The 20424-nt window shown below is 44.7% G+C and overlaps 1 protein-coding gene across 2 annotated transcripts in view; it reads left to right on the forward strand.

Annotated features, from left to right (window-relative positions):
* Positions 1 to 20424, forward strand: part of Plxna4 (plexin A4) — a 445710-nt gene that overhangs the window by 342185 nt on the left and 83101 nt on the right. For both annotated transcript variants that reach the window (XM_076913573.1, XM_034519140.2), the window contains 4 exons: positions 7642 to 7765; positions 9130 to 9283; positions 10547 to 10646; positions 13110 to 13224. In XM_076913573.1, coding sequence (XP_076769688.1) covers positions 7642 to 7765; positions 9130 to 9283; positions 10547 to 10646; positions 13110 to 13224 — 493 coding nt within the window. The remainder of the gene's footprint in view (positions 1 to 7641; positions 7766 to 9129; positions 9284 to 10546; positions 10647 to 13109; positions 13225 to 20424) is intronic.

Below are 20424 nucleotides of genomic sequence, written 5' to 3' on the forward strand. Positions count from 1 at the left end.
TTCATAGTCATTTTAGACAACCTTTCCCGAAGTGCTGGGAATAAAGTGTGTGTGTGTGTGTGTGCGTGTATGTGTGTGTGTGTGTGTGTGTGTGTGTGTGTGTGTGAGAGAGAGAGAGAGAGAGAGAGAGAGAGAGAGAGAGAGAGAGAGAGAGAGAGACTGATAAAAGAGCAAGAGAGTGGGGAGAACCATAGAGAAGCCAAAGGAACAAGAAGCCTGAGGACAGAACCTCTGAAAACAGGTGGCCTATGTCACTGAAAGAGCTTTTTGTGCCAGAGAGGTCACAGGAGGGCTGTGGGCTGAATATACTTAAGAAATGGTGCAGTCATTTCTTTCTTTGTGCTTTCCCTCTGCACTAGTAAATGTGACTAAGTGCATACCAGCCAGCACAGGAGTAAGGTGAAATCCCCACACTGCATTCTTCTGCAGCTCCTGGCCCTGCCTCCAGGCTTGTCTTCCTAAAGGCAAGGACAGCAAACACAATGCTGCCTATTTATTCAGCCTGCAATTTTCAGTCTGCATTCCCAGGGATTTCCTCTGTGTGAGCCCACCTGTTCTGATTTGGGCAGAAGGGAATAAAACCATCCAAGCCCAGTCTACCTTTGTCCCATCACAGCTGTCTCCTGTCCTGGGCCTGGAACACACCCTCCAGGCTTGGCAGGCCCTGAGTTTCCTCCCATCTTCCCCATGCCTTGGCACCATTCCCAGGCAAAGAAGCCTATCTTAGTCTAGGTAGGTAACAGGATCCCACCATCTGTGGCAGACTCAGCTCATTGATTGGCCTGAGATCTACCCTTCCTTGGAAGACTCCTGAGCACCACCATTGGGAAGATCATGGGCAGACTTACACAGTATCTCTGCCTCCAGGCCCTGGAGATTGCCTCCATCAGGAGAAGCCCCCATCCCTCCCCAAGTGGGTGCCACAGGGGTTCACTTCTTCTTTCTTGTAGTGTTTTGTCTACACAGGAGGGAGGGAGTAGAAAGGAAAGTAAAAATCTAAGAGGCTATCTGTGGACAGAACAGTCCAGATTTCTTTCCTAAGGTCTGAATGTTGGTAAGAGGAGCCAGCTTACAACCATGCTGTCAAGCCGGAGTGTGTAGGAAGTGTGTAGGAAGCCACTTCTCAGATACAACTATGATGACTGTGACCTTGTCACTCGGGGCTGGGGTTGGATCCCAGGGCCTTCATCCTAGAGGTCCTTCTCTTCTTTCGTTTCCCAGGATTTCGGTGCTTGGGCCAACCATTATCAGAAAACCCTCCTTCCCTCCTTAGGGCAGCTTCACCACTGACCATGCATTTAGACTGCCTGCCCATGGGTCACCTAGAAAAGTACAGAGTAGTTTGTTCCCTAAGCCACATCTCTAGTCATCTTCTAAGATGTTTTCACTCTAAGATATGAGTCATTCCTTGCTCCATATCCCAGTCTTGTTTCTTAACTTCTTGCCCTACTCCCTTAACACTAGTGTATGTCTAGCATCTTCTAGTATTACTGGACAAAACCTTTCAGAATCACAAGGAATTGTAGGCTCTGCTTCTGCCAGCATACTTGTTTTGACTGACTCTTTACCAAAGGTTATTGGTCTCTGGTCTGGAGGAAAGTTTGAAACTCAGTTCTCGTACATTCAATCCCCTTCCCCATGGCTCATTAGCTACTTAGCTGCAAACTGATTAAAAAAAAAAACAAAACAAAACAAAAAAAAAAAAACCTGCTTCCCTCTTTTAACTCTTGACTCCTACATAGTCTCTGGTGTGTGTGTGTGTGTGTGTGTGTGTGTGTGTGTGTGTATACACATTCACAAGTTTAATAGATGCTTCATAATGTAAGGGCAAGTAGTAAAAAAAAAAAGCCAACTTCTCATATAAATCAGAGAAGCTGGAGAGATAGCTTAGTCTATAAAGTTCCTGTCATGCAAGCTTGAGAACCTGACCTTAGATCCTTTGCACTTACATAAAAAGCCAAGTATGTCTATATGTTTCTGCAATCTCAGCATTGGGGAAGTAAAGACTGGGAGATCCCTGGGGCCTACTGGCTAGTCAACCTAGCTGAATCTGTAAAATTCCCACTCAGTGATGGGTCATTGTCTCAAAATATAAAGGGGTTTAGTAATCAAGGGGGACACCTTTTGTCCACATTGTCTTTGTGTTTATATTTGCATGCATGTACATGTACATCTACCAACATACATTAATACATGCATACACAAGCATATAGCATATGTACATTTTTATGGTTAGCTTACCAGTCTAACATCCTGGCTATCTGAAGACATTCCAAAGAGTTGAGCTGATTCTATGGCTTAAATTCACACACACACACACACACACACACACACACACACACACACACACACACACGAGAGGGCATACTGACTGACAGACAGATAGACAATGACAGAGACACACAGAGAGAAACACACATACAAAGACACATAGAGAGAAACAGACATACAGAGAGGGGGAGGAGAGAGAGAGAGAGAGAGAGAGAGAGAGAGAGAGAGAGAGAGAGAATGACAAAGCCACACTGGTGCATGTACAGGAGCAACTTGATTGCACAGAGCAAAGTACTTCCCTATACCAAGCTTGTTGTACCTTATGACACTAAGGACCTGGAAACACCAGGACATTGGATAATGTCCTAACAAAGATGATCAGAGCAAATCATAGTCACTGTTGCAACATGTCTCAAGTAAACGTTTTCCTCAGTACAGACTGTGTTGGGAATAAAATAGATCTTCCAGGATACGTCTTTGCCTTTTCTGGATCTTCTTCCTACCCTCTGCTCCTCATCCGTCAACTCCAGCTTACACCCACCTGGTCTTTCATATTTGCTTGATTCTGTTACATTGTGCCTATGACAGCACAGTATGCCATGGGGGGAACATGTGGTAGAGAACATGTGGCAACTGGAAAGCATAAGAAGGGCCCTGGTCTCATAGTCTCTTCGAGGCTCTTTCCCCATATGCTGGCTTCATTCTACCTTTCCCTATCTCCTAGATGTCCTTCCACTTCCTGATAGTACCATAGACCAGAAAGCAAGGCTTTAACACATGAATCCATAGGAGACATTGAAGACCCAAGCAATAGCTAGGGTCATCTGGAAGGCCATCTGACTTATTCTTCCTCATCCTGTTTCTCCTCCTGCTTCACCTCTTCTTCCTCCTCCTCCTCTTCTTCCTCCTCTTTTCCTCTCCTCCTTCTCCCCCTTCCCCTCACCCTCTCCCTCCACCTTCCCTCCTCCTCCTCCTCCTCCTCCTCCTCCTCCTCCTCCTCCTCCTCCTCCTCCTCCTCCTTCTTCTTCTTCTTCTTCTTCTTCTTCTTCTTCCTCTTCCTCCTCCTCCTCCTCCTCCTCCTCCTCCTCCTCCTCCTCCTCCTCCTCCTTCTTCTTCTTCTTCTTCTTCTTCTTCCTCCTCCTCCTCCTCCTCCTCCTCCTCCTCCTCCTCCTCCTCCTCCTCCTCCTCCTCCTCCTCCTCCTCCTCTTCTTCTTCTTCTTCTTCTTCTTCTTCTTCTTCTTCTTCTTCTTCTTCTTCTTCTTCATTATGATCCAAGCATAGAGCTCCTAATGATTCAGTTCAAACATAGGCCAAGATCAAACCATAGTGCTCAGGGGTGGAGTCCATCTGATGGTGAAGATTGAAACAAATTCTGATTTCTGAGGCCAGTGGGTCCACACTGAAGGGTCTGGGGAGACCACCTAGTTGTGATCTCTTCAGCTAGGAGGCATACCTGAGCCAGCTGATCAGAGAACCTGATTTCCACGCCGAAATCTGTTTGCTTGGCCAGCAGCACTGGGAATTAATATTTCTCTCTGTGTGTTTAGGAATTAATTTCTACTAAACGTAATCACCCCCACTCTTCTTCCCTCTCACTCACCCCCTTCCTTTCTCCATTCCTTTCCCTTCTAATTTTCCACTTGGCTGGGAATTCTCCAGCAGTGAAAGTTCAGGCTTAGGGGAGGGCGGAGGTAACTGCTTCATTAGAGAGGATAATCTCATTGGAGCCACTGGCTTGAATAATAACCCCTTGCAGAGGCCTGGGGCCTTTCTCCCTGGAGCTGTTAGAACCTCTGGTCTAGGGCTGTAAGGGCCCAGTGCACAGGAAGTAGAATGAGAACAGGAGGAAAGACTGCTCAGTAAGGAGGACCTTAATGCGGGGTCTAAGAGAAAGTGGGTCTCCTTGGGGCCTGCTGGTTCCCTGCACATCTGTATTTGGGACAGAGGCAACTTTGGGAATGACAGAGACAAATGCCTGAAAACTCAGTTGCATAGCATATATTTTGTGAGTCTGCATAAGCATCAGTTCCCCTACATGGGAAATGGATGAAGCGAGACCTTGATGCCTCTATTGCAGAATGGAGCCCTTGATAGGAAGCGATTCAGGAACTCTTCTAAAACCAGAAGTGAACCCCTTTCACATTTCCTAACTCTGGCCTGAGCAACTAGAAAACCACAGTCCTCAAACAGCCAGGGGCTATTACCTTGATAGACCCCATGAGACATCAGAAGCTGCAGTCCTTCCTCTGCCATTATCCCATCACATTTAAGGTCAGTTGTCTGCGCTTTCAGACATTTGTAGCCCCACCCTCCTGAACTATGCAGGATGGTAGAAATGTCAAAACACCCCTGGTTCTGACCTTAAGCTTAACTTTCCAGTGAGAGAGAGCTGAGTTCTCAATATGCTTTGACAGCTATTAAGAAAACAAAGCTATAACCCATAGCATGCTTTCTCTCTCCTGTCCTTAATGGCCTCTGAGCTTCCCTTCGCCTTCATTGTAAGGAAAACTACTACAGCCTTCCCTTCTCCCTTTGATGTGCCCGATGCATCAGCTGTAGTTTGGAGCCATAGAAAGAGGAGTTAGAGAAGTGATGGGCTAACAATATCAGCTCACACTTGTTGACAACTCTCCTTAAGCAAACTGCTTACTGCCCTCTATCTTAAGAAATCTTCAGGAACTCCTAGCTGTTTGCTACTATTTTGCTCCCATTTTCTAGAAGAAAAGACTGAGGCCTCAAGAGGTTAAACATTTGGCCTTGAAGCTGTAAATTACACATGGTTTTCTGTATACAGTACTTTCTAGAACTGTGGCAAGATGCAGCCCTTGGAATCTGGGTAGCAACAAACAACACAGGTCAGACTTGTCCCTGCCCAGCTACCTATGCCTCCTCCCCCAACCTGGGAGAGAGATGGAGCCCATCTATTCTATTTAGTGACTTCTGGTGATGTTTGAGCTTTACCTGCTCCCCAACACACACACAAACTCTTCATAATTTAATCAAAGATACCTTTTTTTCAGACCTACTGATTTGTCTTAAAAACAAGAACTTCAAAGTTGGGGAGTCAGTGAATAATTGAAGCCATACCAGTTCTCTGGGTCTGCTGCTAATGGGCATAATAACACTATTAATAGCAATGTCAGTTCAGACACTCTGCAAAAGTCTATAACATTAGCCTAATGGCTGAAGGTAATGGAGTCCTAGCTGAGGAGCTGGTAAATTAACTTCCAAGACTTAGAGACAGACATTCTTGTGGCCAGTGGTTTGCTCCAGCAGCCCAAGAAATGTGTGGGGACTCCCAGACTCGCTCCTGACTTTCTCCTCCTGGTTTGGAGGCCTCTTGAATCCCCCCCCCCCCCCAGGGATTTCAGGATTGTCCAACAAGTATCCATGGTAGGCAGGTGCTTTCTGGTGAGCCTAAGAGGAATGGTGGAGAGGAAATGTTTAAAGAGCCTTAGTGTTGTACGAGTAGCGTTAAAGCTAGGAGCATGGTTTAGTCTGCATGGGGGTCTGCTCCCTCACTTCTTAGTCTGGAAGCTTGAGTTTTTTCTGGGCTTGATAAGGACTCAAATTGGCTATGACCTGGATGAAGTGCCTTGCCCATCCTATTCTATGGCATTCTGACCTCTAAGACAAGTTGGATACAGGAAACTTAAATAGCATAGAGTGTGAAACCTTATCACAGTGTAAGCACACAGTAACTAGTAGTCATGATTGCAATATAGAGACATGGGGTGACTTTTGTGTCACCCGTCCATCTTTCTGTAATGTCTCCCTCCTGCTTGGTCCCCTTTTCTTTCCCCATATTCCTTCCAAGGCAGCTTCAGCTGTCACCTTTAGTGCTTTCCCTTAGTTAGCTAAACTCTTATGTCCAGCTGTGCACTTGGAGGCCATGCTTCCAGCTGTGGCTAATGTATCTTCTTTTCCTCCGACTGGGAGGACCACAGCTTCCTCTAGAACTAAGAGTTGGCCCACGAGCCACTGGGGAAACCCCAGTATCTTTTCTCCCCTCCTTTCTTACCCCACCCCCGAAGCTGCCTTTCTAGAAGGACATTCTCCTCCTGTGTCCCTCCCCATGTTATTCCCTATCCCTAGCTACTGTTTCCTTCTTTTCCTCTGCCCAGACCTCCCTCAACAGCTCCTAACAGCATCCTTTTCATTTTGGCCCAAATACACTAGCCATGCGGTGATTTCCACATAGTCCCATCTCATCTCAGCCTGTCTCTCTGGAGCACCTTGCCTGCCTGTGCTTCACAATGCAATCCACATTCCAGGGCATCAAAATCCTGGCTACTGGACACAGCTCTGTATTTGTAAAGTTTATCTGGCTTGGGTTAAATATTCTTTTCTGAGCTCTGATACCTTCCTGCAGTGAACATAGGGATGTATACATTTGGGCACAGACCCTGTTTGTTTTGTTTTGTTTTGTTTTTTTTATGTGCATCTTTCTCAAGCTCTAGTCAGTAAAGACTGTTAAAAAGCCAAGGCCACACTGGATGTGGTGCACCTGTGACACAGTTCCCTTTGTAAAACACGGAGCATTAAACAGTGACAGAAACTGTATGTAGTAGTTCCCCAGTGCTACAGAGATGGAGTTCTGATGCTGTTAGCTACTACCCTCTATTCCTTTTATCTCCCACCCCCCACCCCCCCGCCTGTCTCTAGCCTACCTGCATTTCTCTCCATTGCTAGAATGCATGCAGGAGATTCCAAAAGACAGCAGACAGTGTTTCTTCTCTTGAAAAGCTCCTACTTGGTAGGAGTAAGCTACTTTTATCTCAATAATCATCATAAAACATAAAAAGTTCTAGACCGTGGGAAACTCCAGGGTGCTTTAGGGAAATAAGGAGATAATCCAATAATTCATATCTGCTTGGGGTCAAGACAGAGGGATTGCAGGTACAAAAGAGCTAAAATACTCTGTAGATCTAGATGGAATTGGATGGGTAAAAAGGGGTGAAACCCAGACAGAATTGCATATACAGAGTCAATACAATATGTGTTACGTACTATACACATACATGGGAAGAAGCGAGGTTTGCTAAAAAAGGGGATGCAGGCTGTGGATGAATGTGCTGTAGAATAGACTGTATGACTTTTCATGTGACTTTGAAGGGAGTGGGGGGAATTTAAGTTGACTCAAGTTTTTTGGGTTTTTTTTTGTTGTTGCTGTTGTTTTTTTGTTTGTTTGTTTGTTTGTTTTTGGTATTTTTGGGGATGGTTGCCTTTTCCAAAGCAAAGCATGATAGAAGAAGGCCAACTTTGAAGAAGGAAAAAAATAATCAGCACTTCGGGTTTAGATAGGCCCCAAGAGCATCTGAAGATGTTTGGCTCTCTCTGGACCAATCCATCATTGTGTGTCTTTGCCAGGTGCACCCGGAAGGAACGGTGTGAACGCTCCAGGGAACCCCGAAGGTTTGCCTCCGAGATGAAGCAGTGTGTCCGGCTGACAGTCCATCCCAACAACATCTCTGTCTCTCAGTACAACGTGCTGGTAAGAGTGGGAAGGTCAGACTCCAGGGAAGAACTCTCCCCAGCGATAAACACCAAGGCCTCTCAGGAGTGCCTCTACATCAGGGGTGGGATGTTAGCCAAGAAGTGTCTACTGGGGGCCTAAGAAAGGGGACATGGGCAAGAAAATTAAAGAAAAGGTTCCAGTCATAAGAACACGGAAATGACCATACCAAAGGTGATTGAGTAATACAAAATAAGGTTACCATGAGACTCCATCTCACTCCAGTCAGAATGGCAATTACTAAGAAAGCAAATAAAAACAAATGCTGATAGTCATTTAAATGAGTCTAGGCACTATGGAAATTAGCACAGATGTTTTTCAAAAGACCGAAGGTAGATTCCCTCCCCACCCCATATGACCCAGATATAATACCCACTCCTGGCTATGGGATACCTGAGCATTGATGTCTTTTAGCAGGACTATTCATAACTGCTAATTTGTGGAACCAACATAAGTGTTTGACAACCATGGGCTAAATAAAGAACCAGGGTTTATATACACAAAGAAACCCTTTTCAATCATTAAAAAAAGAACATCTTCATGACATTTGAAGAAAAATGGGTGAAACAAGATCATGCTATTAAGCGAATTTAAATCTGACTCAAAAAGACCAATACCATGTTTTCTCTCATTTGTCTTGGATATTATAGGGACCTAAAATCATACATTTACAAATTACATGAAAATGGAAGCCCCAAGAAGGGAGAAAATAGGCCTAACAGGAGAGTGAGGGATAGAAAGGGGGATAGTGAATCATGAGGTAATGTGCTCAAAATACATTTTATATATGCAGAAAAATAGCATTACATGACCAAGCATAATAAAAGGTGTAATATTTTTTTATAATCCAAAATATGCAGTGGGTACACCTAACTACCTATTAGCCAACTTGAGATTAGTTGGTGTGCAAGTAAATATGGAATGATAGAATAAGGCCATGTAGCAATGACTGCTGGCAATTATCTCCTTATCTATAAAGGGAGCAATGTAGGTACATCAGGAGAATGGGATGCAGACCCAGAGTTCTAGCACTAGGCCTTTGGTGGTTTTACCAAATGGAAGAGGTGTCCCATTAGCCAGCCTGGCCCTGCTCAAAATTAGTCTAGCACACAAATCCCCTAAGTGTTCCCACTTTCTGGCACCAAATCCATTCAGATCCTAGTGGGTTTCCTTAGTCTGTATCTCTACCTTCTACTGCCTTCTCTACACGACTCTTGTAACAAGCTGGTTTATGTTAATAATTCTTCTTCCTTTGTCTGTCTCTTTCTCTTCCTCCTGCCTTTCTTCCTTCCTTTCCTCGTTTCCCCCTCCTCTTTTTCTCTGCCTGGCTGGGCGGTTCACAGCTGGTCCTAGAGACATACAATGTCCCGGAGCTGTCAGCAGGTGTCAACTGTACCTTTGAGGATCTGTCAGAGATGGATGGGCTGGTAATAGGCAATCAGATCCAGTGCTACTCCCCTGCAGCCAAGGAGGTGCCCCGGATCATCACAGAAAATGGTGAGCAAGTGGTCCCAGGAGGCAAAGTTGGGTGGCAGACTTTTCATTGTGCCTGGGTAGCAGAACTCAATGACAGATGTGGGGTATTGATGGAGCCTAAGGGCAGGAATAAATCGGAGGGCGGAATGGGCTGATGGTTAAAAGAGATAGACGTGAGATTTTTCTCCTTTGCCCTTGGAAATTAACTTGTACAGCCCTCCTGTCTCAGCCCCAGCTTAGCAGCCAAGCTTCTGCCTCATCTTAGATGAGGAGGAGCTACAGAGAAGGTAGGTAGGGGCAAGTCTAGAACAGTAGTGATGTATGTAAGTGGTAGTCTGTTCATTTTAGCTAGCCTGGAGGAAGTGTAGAAGAGGGAAGCTAGCCTGGAGCAAGAATATGATGGGGCAGGTTCAATGGCTCCATGACAATTTGTTCACACTCACATGACTGAGTCTCTGGCTCTAGAGCACTTTCTCCCCACCCTTCCACACATAGCCGCCTGTTGCTTCTAGCCACCTGTCCTGGGAAGGATGTGAGTGGACACAGGTTAAACACATATAAGGGACAGGCCGGCTGGGTAGAAGGATTCCGTGTTGTCTGTCCCATTTGGGTCTGTCACATTTATTCAGAGTCAGTTGATTAATGAGGCTCTTGGGGAAGGCAGAAAACAAGGCTGGAAGCAGGGTCTAGGGTCAGGGCTGTGAATTAAACATGGGCTCCAATGCCTCCTTGGAGCCAGCTGAGGAATCTAGTATCTCTTACCCCTATGGAGCCAAGTCCCTCCGAGGAGGTAGTATTGGGATCAGGTCTTTCTGCTCAGAGATGAGGTGAGCTCATCTGTGCACACGTTAATACATATATGCAGTGCCAGTCATACCATTGGCAACAGTTTTCCTGAGATACTACATGTGATTCCTCCCTGGCTACTTATCATTTTGATTCTATGGGGCTTTCAGTCACCGCACATGAGGACATTTGACTGCATGTATGTATGCACGCATGCACCCGTGCGTATGCATGTGTGTGTGTGTGCATGATAAGTGACTGGGGGGGGGATCTAGTGACATAACAGAGAAGGGAGACTAAACCCAATTTGTTTTGCTTGTGTGTATATGTGTGTGAGGGGGCCATCCTGGAACTGAACCTTGCTAACTCAGAGGCCTATGAAAGTTGACAGCATCCCAGAGGAAGTGGCTCTCTTTCCCAGAGTACATTACTGCTAACGGGACTTTGGCTTGGGTTTTGAACTTCCCCTGGCCCCCATTGGTGGGCTCTGCCTTATAGGGGACCATCATGTTGTCCAGCTGCAACTCAAGTCAAAGGAGACCGGGATGACCTTCGCCAGCACCAGCTTTGTCTTCTATAACTGCAGTGTCCACAATTCGTAAGTGTCCTGGCTTTACTCAGCTTCTTGTCCCTAAGGTCAAGGTTCATACAAAGCTCAGAAAACCTCATTATGATTTCCAGGAATCATTGTGTGGAGGCTTCCAAAGAGCCATCCTTAACACTAGATGACAGGCCTCTTTCCGGTACCAATAGTGTGACTGGAAAGAGACTAGAAAGAGACAAACTCAAGAGCATATGATATGAGTCCTGCGAATTCCTAACCTATGCATCTTCTCTGGCATAGAGCTTCTACCCTGATTCCCTTCCCACTGTCTACTAGTGGTGACAAAGGACGGAAGTTCACACCTCCACAGAGGAGGAACCAGAGAAGGGAGGGAAGCCTTTACATGTCTAGCAAGCCAACTAAATGCCCATCTACCCTGTAGGCTGGTCAGGACTTGGGTTGATAGGTGCAAAAGAAAGGTCAAAAGACAGAGTGGCTGAGTCCCTGCAATAAAGACATAGGAGCCTGGTTCTGACTTTGACTTTGGCATCTCCTCCCTTTAAATGGTAATCATGAACAGCAAATTACGTAGAAGATTTAACCATTCTGTGTTCTAGTGTTCTCTATAAGAAGGGATATAAGTGTACTAGCACCATAATACATAGTGACAGGATGGGTTAGTTGCTTTTCTAATCACTGTGACAGAATACTTGGTGGAAGGCACCTAATGAAGGAACAGTTTTCAATGCCTCTTGATTCATGGCATACAGTAGTTACAATGGGTCAGTAGTCACAGCACATCATAGTTGCTGGAAGGGTTTTTCTGCAACAGTGAGAGCTTGTAGAATGTTTGATCACATCTTGGCAGATCAGCCAGCAGGCATTACCTTCAAGGTCTGCCTCCAGTGACTCCCCTTCAGGTTATAGTCCCCAAGATTCTACAAATCTCCCCAAACAATACCACTAACCAGGAACCAAGAGTTCAAGCAAAGAAGCCAATCCCTGGGGACATTCCACATTCAACCTGAAACATGACAGCCCAAGTGTACTGTCCAATTTGAGCAGTCCATGTCTGAGACATGCTCATTGTCACCACTGTGTATCAGACCTAACTCTCCACAGGATGGCTGTAAGGAGTCAAACCCCAAGTGGCTCATTGATTACATGCTACTCGAGCTTTTTGTTAGGTTTTTATTGTTATTTTCTCTGTGAAATGATGCGATTGAACCAGATTGAAGATGTCCATTTTTTAAAACTTTTTCATCATAGAAACTAATTAGGTATGCAAGCCCAATATGCAAAATAGATATAAGAAGGATCGGTTTACTGGGGGAATTAGGAGGCCAGGAACCCCTCTATCTAGGAGCCCCATGGGGCTTTAAAGAGTCTCCAAAGGAGCTCTGTAGAACCTTCAGGGTTCCACAGAAGAGTGCTTGAAACACACGTGGCCTGACCCCCAACATTTCTCCATGTTTTAACATGCTATTCTGCATTCCTCTCTTCATAGGTAGGTATCTAACATGACACTTGGGGGCTCTAATAGAATAAAAATTTAGGGTCCATATAGGCTATCTATGAGACTAGAAGTTAGCTCATTTTGGGACCTTGGGGAAGGAAGCCTGTCTCCTGCCCAGCCAGAGCCCAGCTGCACTAACTTTGGGGGTTTTCTTCTCATTTCTTGCCATGGAGTTGGCAGTGATGTCACCTCTTAGTGGCATCCTGTCTATAGTGTTACTCACCAGCTGGAAGATTCACAAATTAATAAGACCACAGCACTCGAGCCCTGCCCTCCACTGGAACCAATACCTGCCCAATTGCTTGGTCAAAGATTGCAGGCTAAGGGCCTCATGGAAGAATGAGATAGAACAACAAGAACCTAGGAGAATCCCAGCACTGAGGTTAATAAAACAAGGACCCAGAGGGGCCAACTCTCCTTTGGCCAAAGGTTGGTCAAGTAGAGGAAATAGAAAGGCCCTGCAGATGGTGGAACAGCCTGTGGGAATCAGCTCTGCCTATGTGGCACAGCTTTTGAGCTTGTAACAGTTGGGAACCGTGTAGTTTTTTTTAAGCAACAGAAGGTCCTTACAAAGTTGCCTGTCTCCTGGAGGTTAGGAGTGGGGTTGGCAACTGTACTGGGACACATAGTATAGAGACTGCAGCTTCAGTAGCTTCTGCTGTTACCAGAACATAGGCATAGTCCATAACAGTGAGACTCAGGGGCAACTTGAATTAAAACTTGGTTTTGGCTTTGTCGTAGTTATTATAGACCCTGCTCCTTATTACTCTCCTATTTAGCAAAAGACCATGTCAACAATGTGGGAAGAGGGAGGCTCACAGGGTTCCAGGTCTGACTGAGGAGTTCATTCCATGAGGTCTTGAGAAAGATGGATTTGTATGAGACTTTCATTTGATCATCATTCAAGGGTCATCTTTCAATAGCAAAATGTTCTGCTAGATTCTAAAAACATAGTTGCTGGGGCTGAGGTTCTAAGATGTGTGCTTCTTCTCTGTGCCCAGATGTCTGTCCTGTGTGGAGAGCCCATACCGCTGCCACTGGTGTAAATACCGGCATGTTTGTACCCATGACCCCAACACATGTTCCTTCCAGGAAGGCCGAGTGAAGCTGCCTGAGGTAGGTTCCAGCAGTGGTATGGTGAGAGGCACTGCTTGTTTGCATAGAACACATGTGCAGTCCATCTATTGAGAGGAAAAACCAAGAGAAGATCCACGAAGTCTCTTCTTCTCTCCCTAACCTTGACTCTTCAGGAGTGGTGCATGAAAGCAATGAATGAGCTCAGCCCTTCTGGCTCAGCCCAGAAGATTTGGGTACAAATATATGAATGTGAGTATCCTTTTTAGTTCTTGCCTACCTCCAATGGAATAGGATGGATATGAGTCAGACAGTCAGTGGGCCCATCTTGGTATAAAAAGCTGGCAACAGGCTGACAGTCTTGTTTATGGGTCTTGATCTTGGGGACAGGAACAGAAGGGCAGATCAATTCCCTTGGAGGAGGAGGTCAAGGCTCCTGGAAACACCCAGCTGAAATCTTCCTGGAACAATACAGAAGCCAGATAAAACAGCTTCAGAGTCTCTCCTGCTCTCAAAATAGTGAACCTGACCTAGGTTTTGGGACCAGAAAGGCCAAGGCTGATAGGAGAACTAAAACAATGGACTTGTGTGGACTATAAGTGCTTCTTGCCACCCTCTTGAAGGAGGCCTGCTTCTCCTTTCCTCTCACGTGTCCCCTTCCTGTTCCTTTTGTGATGAGGTTGTCCTAGATGCTTAGAAAGGAAGATTAAAAGAGCCAAAGAAACCAAGTAAGAGCTTCCAAGGTTCCCAGAACCATTGTGGGTTGTCTGTGGGAGATGGTGCTTTCAAGTACAAGGTGCCAAATTTATGCCTGGCTTTGTCAGCATCTGCTGGGGATCCATGGCCTCTCGGGGGATTTGATGCCAGGGCTTCTGAGAAAGGATCAGGCTTTTAGGAATATGGCTAATTACAAGGGCATGAGACAGACTGGGTTCTTGACATTGTTTTTCAGTTCCTCTATTTTCCATAAGCTGTGCATGGTAACTGGGCAGGAAACTGGAGTAGGAGACTCTACCATAACTTAGAATCTTCCATGTCTCCCTATCACAACATCACATGGAATGAACTTGGGCCACTCTTTTTCTTGGATTTTTTTTTTTAAAGAGAAAGATGTTCTAAGAGTTCTCTTCTGGTCCAACTGCATCCTAGGGCCATTTTGAAGTAAGCATAGAAGGAGAGACTGACTTGGTTACCTCATCTGGTGGCTGTGACAACATCTTCCTAGTAGATGCACCAAAAGGGAACTAAGTAAATAAATGTTTCTGAACTATTGACTGGGTCACTGAGAGGAGGTTATCGTTTTCAGAACTCAAAACTCAAAAGAGTTCATACTTGCTAATGTAAATGTAGCCTTTAAAAATACCATTAGCTTTTTTGTTTTTTGTTTCTGGACGTAAACTATAGCAGAAATAAAAGATACAAAGGGAAAGTTTGCAACAGAAAGAGGGTCTTCTATTCACAGGCTAGTCATCTAAATATCTGCTATTATGGTAACCATTACAAATGCCTGTGAGAAATCAACTGAAAAAGAGAAGGGTTTGGGGCAGAAGGATTTTAAAAGCCAAAGAATTGGGGAGTTTTATATAAGACTGTCTCCTAGTAATGTCAGAAGCTTTACCCGTAAAGTCTCACAGACATGACTACCTAAACAAGAGCTAAATAATAAGCATGCCAATGTAAATGGGGGTAAGTATATGAGTGAGTCCTCAACCCCACACAAAGAACTACAGGCATCTAAGGGACGCTGAGAGTGTTGGAAGAATATATCAATTGGTTAGTCAACACCAAAAGGTCAAAAGGTCATCCCTGAAAACATATATATGAATAGCATATTCAGACTAAGTTATATTTAGAAAAATATATATGTATGTATGTATGTATGTATGTATGTGTGTATGTATGTATGTGAATATGTATGCATTTTCATAAGGTGCATGTCCAGTCAAGGTTTAGAGATCCAAGCTGTATTTGATATCTGACTGGATGACTCATGGTCTTATAGCCTGAAGCTGCTCTAGGCATCGGGGCCAGGACCCTCTTGCAATGCTGATAAGACTCAGACCACAGTGATCTTTCTGGAGCTCCTCAGGTTCATGTCCTTCTTTACCCTGTGAGGTGATGCAGATGGGGTCCTTTTGTTTAGCCAAGAGTGAGGCTGCCAGGTGGCTTTTCATCTGCTGCACCATCTTGCATCCCCAAGTATGCTTTCATCTCGCCCCACACTGGTTTCACTGGCTATCACCAGGGGTGTTGAGTTACTTTTTTTCCCCCTGAACAAAGAGCACATTCAGGAGAGGTTATTGGTCTGGAATGGAGAACTGGTGGAGCATTGTCGTTGTGTTATGAACAGCAAGTATTCAGGCATAATTACAATTATTAGAAATAGAATGTCCAGTAACATATGTCGTTTATAGTAACTATATCCCAGTTACAAGGGATGGTTTTGTTTCAATTAATGATGGCATTGTGATAACAACTTAGACCCTTAGATCAACTGCCAGAGTTTGAGCAGCAAATAGAAAGGGAGATGAGACGAGAGATGAGGTGAGGCGGTGTCTCCCTGCTTGCTCTCAGTTCTCTTCTCCCAGTACCCTCTAAGGCTTCCTGCCATCTCCTGGAATGGCCTATGGCCACTTACAGAGCTACAGGAGCCTCTGTCCTTGTGTGCCCTAGAGTTGCTGATTCCTCTACAGCCTCACCTGAACAGAGCCATCTGGCCCACACAATAGGTACTGATGGTTAAGATGAACTGCTATAGAAAACAAATCCATTGGCAAAAAGGTGGTCCTCAATGGGTGGTTGCACAGTAATTTCTTGTCAGAGTCGAAAACTCACAGTGATCCATTACTGAAGCTGTGTTCTCCAGGTACCTATCTAGAAAAGCTACACATATGTGAGTGGTTCCCAGGTGAACAATCTCAGAGAGAAGGTGCTACATACTACTTTTCTTCTTGAGGTTCAACCAGTGTGTTTCCTCCAGAGAATAATTGTAAGATCAGAGGAGGTGAAATACATTCTGTTTGATCTGCAGTATTGTACTTGAAAGGTTCTCCCACAGCCACCCATGGCTCTGAGATGTCCAGAACCCTAAAGGTCAAGTTCACTCTAGAACTACAAAACCAGAAAGGAAGAGTCCCAGACTGCTGCTTGTCCCTGATGCTGAATAAAACCCACCCTTAGAGATAACGGCCAAAGGCATTTATTTATCTCAGATTTGACTTTGGAGAGAAATTACACTGTCCCCCATTGTCAGTAATTCTGCTTTCATTCCATCAGACAACCATTCCTGGGAACCACCTCTGCCATGCCTTTCACCTCCCTTGAGAAAACAAAACCAAACCCAGCTCAAAAACTTGTTTCCAACCCATGCACACATCCCCCTTCCAGGTATTCAATTACTGGGCTGCCATTTCTCCAGACAACTGCACTTTCCATCAATCTCACCTGCCCCTCCCCCTTGGGGTTATGGGTATTTCCTTTCTGTATTATTAGTTCCCTCTCTCCATAAACCAGCCCATCGTAGATCATGCTAATGGCATTATAAACTTGGGGAACAGCAAGAAAATATATGGTGCATTACATCTTTCTATTGAGCATCAGGGGTCTGAGAGGGTGAGTATAAATTTGGGGAGTTGTTAGGACTACTAGGGCTGGCTCCCGTTTGGAATTGATTGGGGGGCTGACATGCTATTGGGGGAGGAGAAGTGACCTACAAATCATGTTTTCCTTAGCCACTCCAGATCTGATGTCCCCAAGAGCTTTGCATGCTCCCAATTCCACTGTGACAACGGGGAGAAACAGAGCTCTCATCTTGCAAATACACTAGGGGCTGTAAATCCACAAACCTGTCCCCAGCCCCAGGCAGCCCCAGCTCTGAAGGCAGTGTTCTCTTTCCCAGCCCAGGAGCATTCTTTATGTCCTTGTTCAATTATTTAAATATGCTGCAAAGCCTCTGCCTAAAGAAACAACAGGCAAGCTGGACACAGTGGCTGGAAAGGCAGCTCTCTCTGGCTTTCATACGTTGGCTTTGCTCTCCTGCACTCAGCACCCCTAGCCTCGTTTTATGCCTTTAAGTGGAGACCAAAATATACAAGGGTCAACTGTTGACCTGGAGTCATCTGGATCCATCTTCAGAATTCCAAGTTATTAAATATTTGCTTGTTCCTCCAGCCATTGTCCCTCCATACACTTGGTCTATTCTTACAACTGTAGAATGTAGCCACAGGGTGAAACAGCCTTCAAGGGGGACTGCTTCTTATTGCACGCAGCATTCAAGTCTCCACATAATCTTGTCAAACACAGGTGTTTTCCATTCTGCAGGAGTTGGCCCTTTCAAATGACAGTTCAGCGAAATACCTGCTTTGAAAAGAGAAGGGCAGTATGTTTTGGAGGGAATCAGTATGGGGTTAGATAATCATCCGTGGCTGAAAAATAAGACGAGCAGAAGAAAATATTGACTCATCATTTGTGAGTCCCAAGGTTACTGCTTATTTGAATCGTCTTCATTGAAATATCAGGATGATGATATGAGTTGTGTTACAAAATAAGGGAAGGGATGTGTGATGGGGGTAGGGACTAAATCCCTGTACCAAGTTAACTACATCAACTAGAATTATAACAGTAGCACAGAATGCCTACCAGATCCAGTGTCTTTCTAGTGCTAAGAGACATCAGGTTGAAAAATAACAATGATTAAAATAATAAAATACTTCCCTGCTGATAAATAGCTATACCTCCTCGGTGAGCTTGCTCATCACCCTTGCTGCTTACCCTTAATCCAGTTAATTGGCATTTTAAATACCACATTTTTAACTTACTAAGGAGATACTGATTTCATTTTGCTTTTAATTTTTAAGTTAGCATATAAAGAAATATATTTGATCATGCTGTTCGTGTGTGCGTATTTGTTATTCTTTGTTCTTGATTGTTTTTAAGGAGATATTGTTGTTCCTATTGTAGAGATGAAAAAAATTGAGGTTCAAAATATTTTACTGATGAATCTCAGATCATCTGTGGCACTAATAATGGAGTAAGGACAGAAAGGAAAACAAGCCATTCTTCATATGTTACATTCATGACATCACATATGTCACGTGTCCTTGCTAAGCTTTTCTCTAATCTTCTCCAGACAGCAGCTAGGAAGTCTATGATGTGCTTCAATCCTGATGCTATCTACCTGGAGTTAGTGTCAGATGCCACAGGTTAAAAGGCTCAGTTCCACAATCTCACCCCCAAATTAGGATGCCCATCAGAAGTCACAAATATTCTCACTGGTGTTTCTGACCAACTATTCCACAGGGCTCCCCAAATCTCTTCTTCAAGATGGATGCTTTGTTGTAATGGGTCACAGCTCTTAGAGGAACATTTTATTTATATTCCCTGGCTTATTAGAAAAGATGCTGCAAAGAATACAGAGGAACAGCAAGTGAGAACTGTCAAGAACAAGATCTGTGGGGAGGGGCCCAGGGATTCCATTCCTGCTTCATATGCATGTTATCCCAGGGTGTCCATATATTTAACAGCTAGGAAGTTCCTGGCTCTTTCATGTAAGGTTGTTGTTTCTTAAGGTTTATTTTTATTTTTAGCTTGTGCATGTGGGTGTGTACAGAGGTACCAGAGGAGGCTGAAAGAGGGTATCAGATCCCTTGGAGCTGACATATGGTTATGAGCTGCCTGATGCAGGTGCTAGGAACCAAACTCCAATCCTCTGCAAGAGCAGTTCATGCTTGTTACCAATAAGCATCTCCTGAGCTCCATATGTGGAGTTTCTATGGGTGTTCCTTTATGTAGACATGATTGATTAACTCCTCTCAAAGTTCAACCAGTGGGCTTACTCCAGAGAACAGTTGTAAGATCAAAGGATTTGAAATGTATTCTATTTGATCTGCAGTGTTATTCTTAAGAGGTTCTTCCAACATTCACTACCACACTGGCCACTGGTAGTGAACTTAGCCTTTAGTTCCTCTCCCTTCTGCAGCATCTGGAAAGATGCTCTCATCTCACAGTTAGCTAGCAAATAGTCCCCATTCTCAGATGAGCTCCTCAGTGGCATAAACTCAAGTGTAGTTAAAATGAGAACAACAACAGAAAATTCCCATCCCATGAATCATTAAGGAAATTCCAAGGGTTCTAGAAGCAACATGCAAAGAACCGGGGGGGGGGGAAGCCCAAATAATATATTTTATATCGTGTTCTAATATCCAGGACCATAAAAACTATCTAGTCCAGACCATGTTTTCATTTTAAGGGTGAAGGGAAAATGACTTGTGGTTGGCTAGTGAGTCTCAGAGTATGTGGCAATATAACAGCAGAATGTTATTCCTGACAAATAGATATACCCAGGGGACCAGATAGATGTAGGGGAACACAGTTATGGAGCCACTAAGAGTCCCTGTGTGAGTACTTCATGGTTCCCAAAGACCCATCTCCTTAGAGCCTTGGGACCCCCTGTGAGAGGAAAGCAAGACAGTGGTAGATCTTCACCACAGATCCTACTCCTTTTCTACTCCTTTTCTACTCCTTTGTGTTTTAGGCTTGTTGGTTGGTTTGTTTTAATGGTGGCGGTATATACCAATAAAAGCAATCCCATTCTATGGCCAACTAATGATTAGCTCTGCTTGCAGACAGGAGCCTAGCATAACTGCCCTCTAAGAGGCTCCACTCAGCATCTGAAAGAGATTCAGAGACTCACAGCCTAACATTAGCCAGAGCTCAGGGAGTCTTGTGGAAGAATTGGGGAAAGGACTGAGTGACCAGGTGAGGAGGATAGGGAATCCAGAAGACCAACAGAGTCAACTAACCTGGACCCTTGGGGGCTTTCAGAGACTGAACCACCAACCAAAGAGCATACAAGGGCTGGACCTAACCTCCCTCTTATGCATATATAACAGATGGTGTTCCTGTGAGTTCTCCAACAACTGGAGTGGAGGGTTGTCCCTGACAACCTGCCATTGCCTGCTTGTGAATCTTGTTTTCCTAACTGAGTTGCTTTGTCTGGTCTCAGTGGGTGAGGATATGCCTAGTCCTGCAGTGACGAGGTTCTAGTGTGGGTTGGTACCTGGATGGTGGTTTTATCCTCCTCAGAGGAGAAGGCAATGGGACAGGGGCTGTGTGTGAGGTGGACTGAGAGGGCTGCAACTGTGAAATCAATCAGTCAATCAATCAATCAATCAATCAATCAATCAGAGCAATGCCATTCTAACCTATTCCACAGTTACAGGGTTCTGACTACCAGAACAGAAC

Source organism: Arvicanthis niloticus, chromosome 15, assembly GCF_011762505.2.
Source record: "Arvicanthis niloticus isolate mArvNil1 chromosome 15, mArvNil1.pat.X, whole genome shotgun sequence".
Classification (NCBI taxonomy): Eukaryota; Metazoa; Chordata; class Mammalia; order Rodentia; family Muridae; genus Arvicanthis; species Arvicanthis niloticus.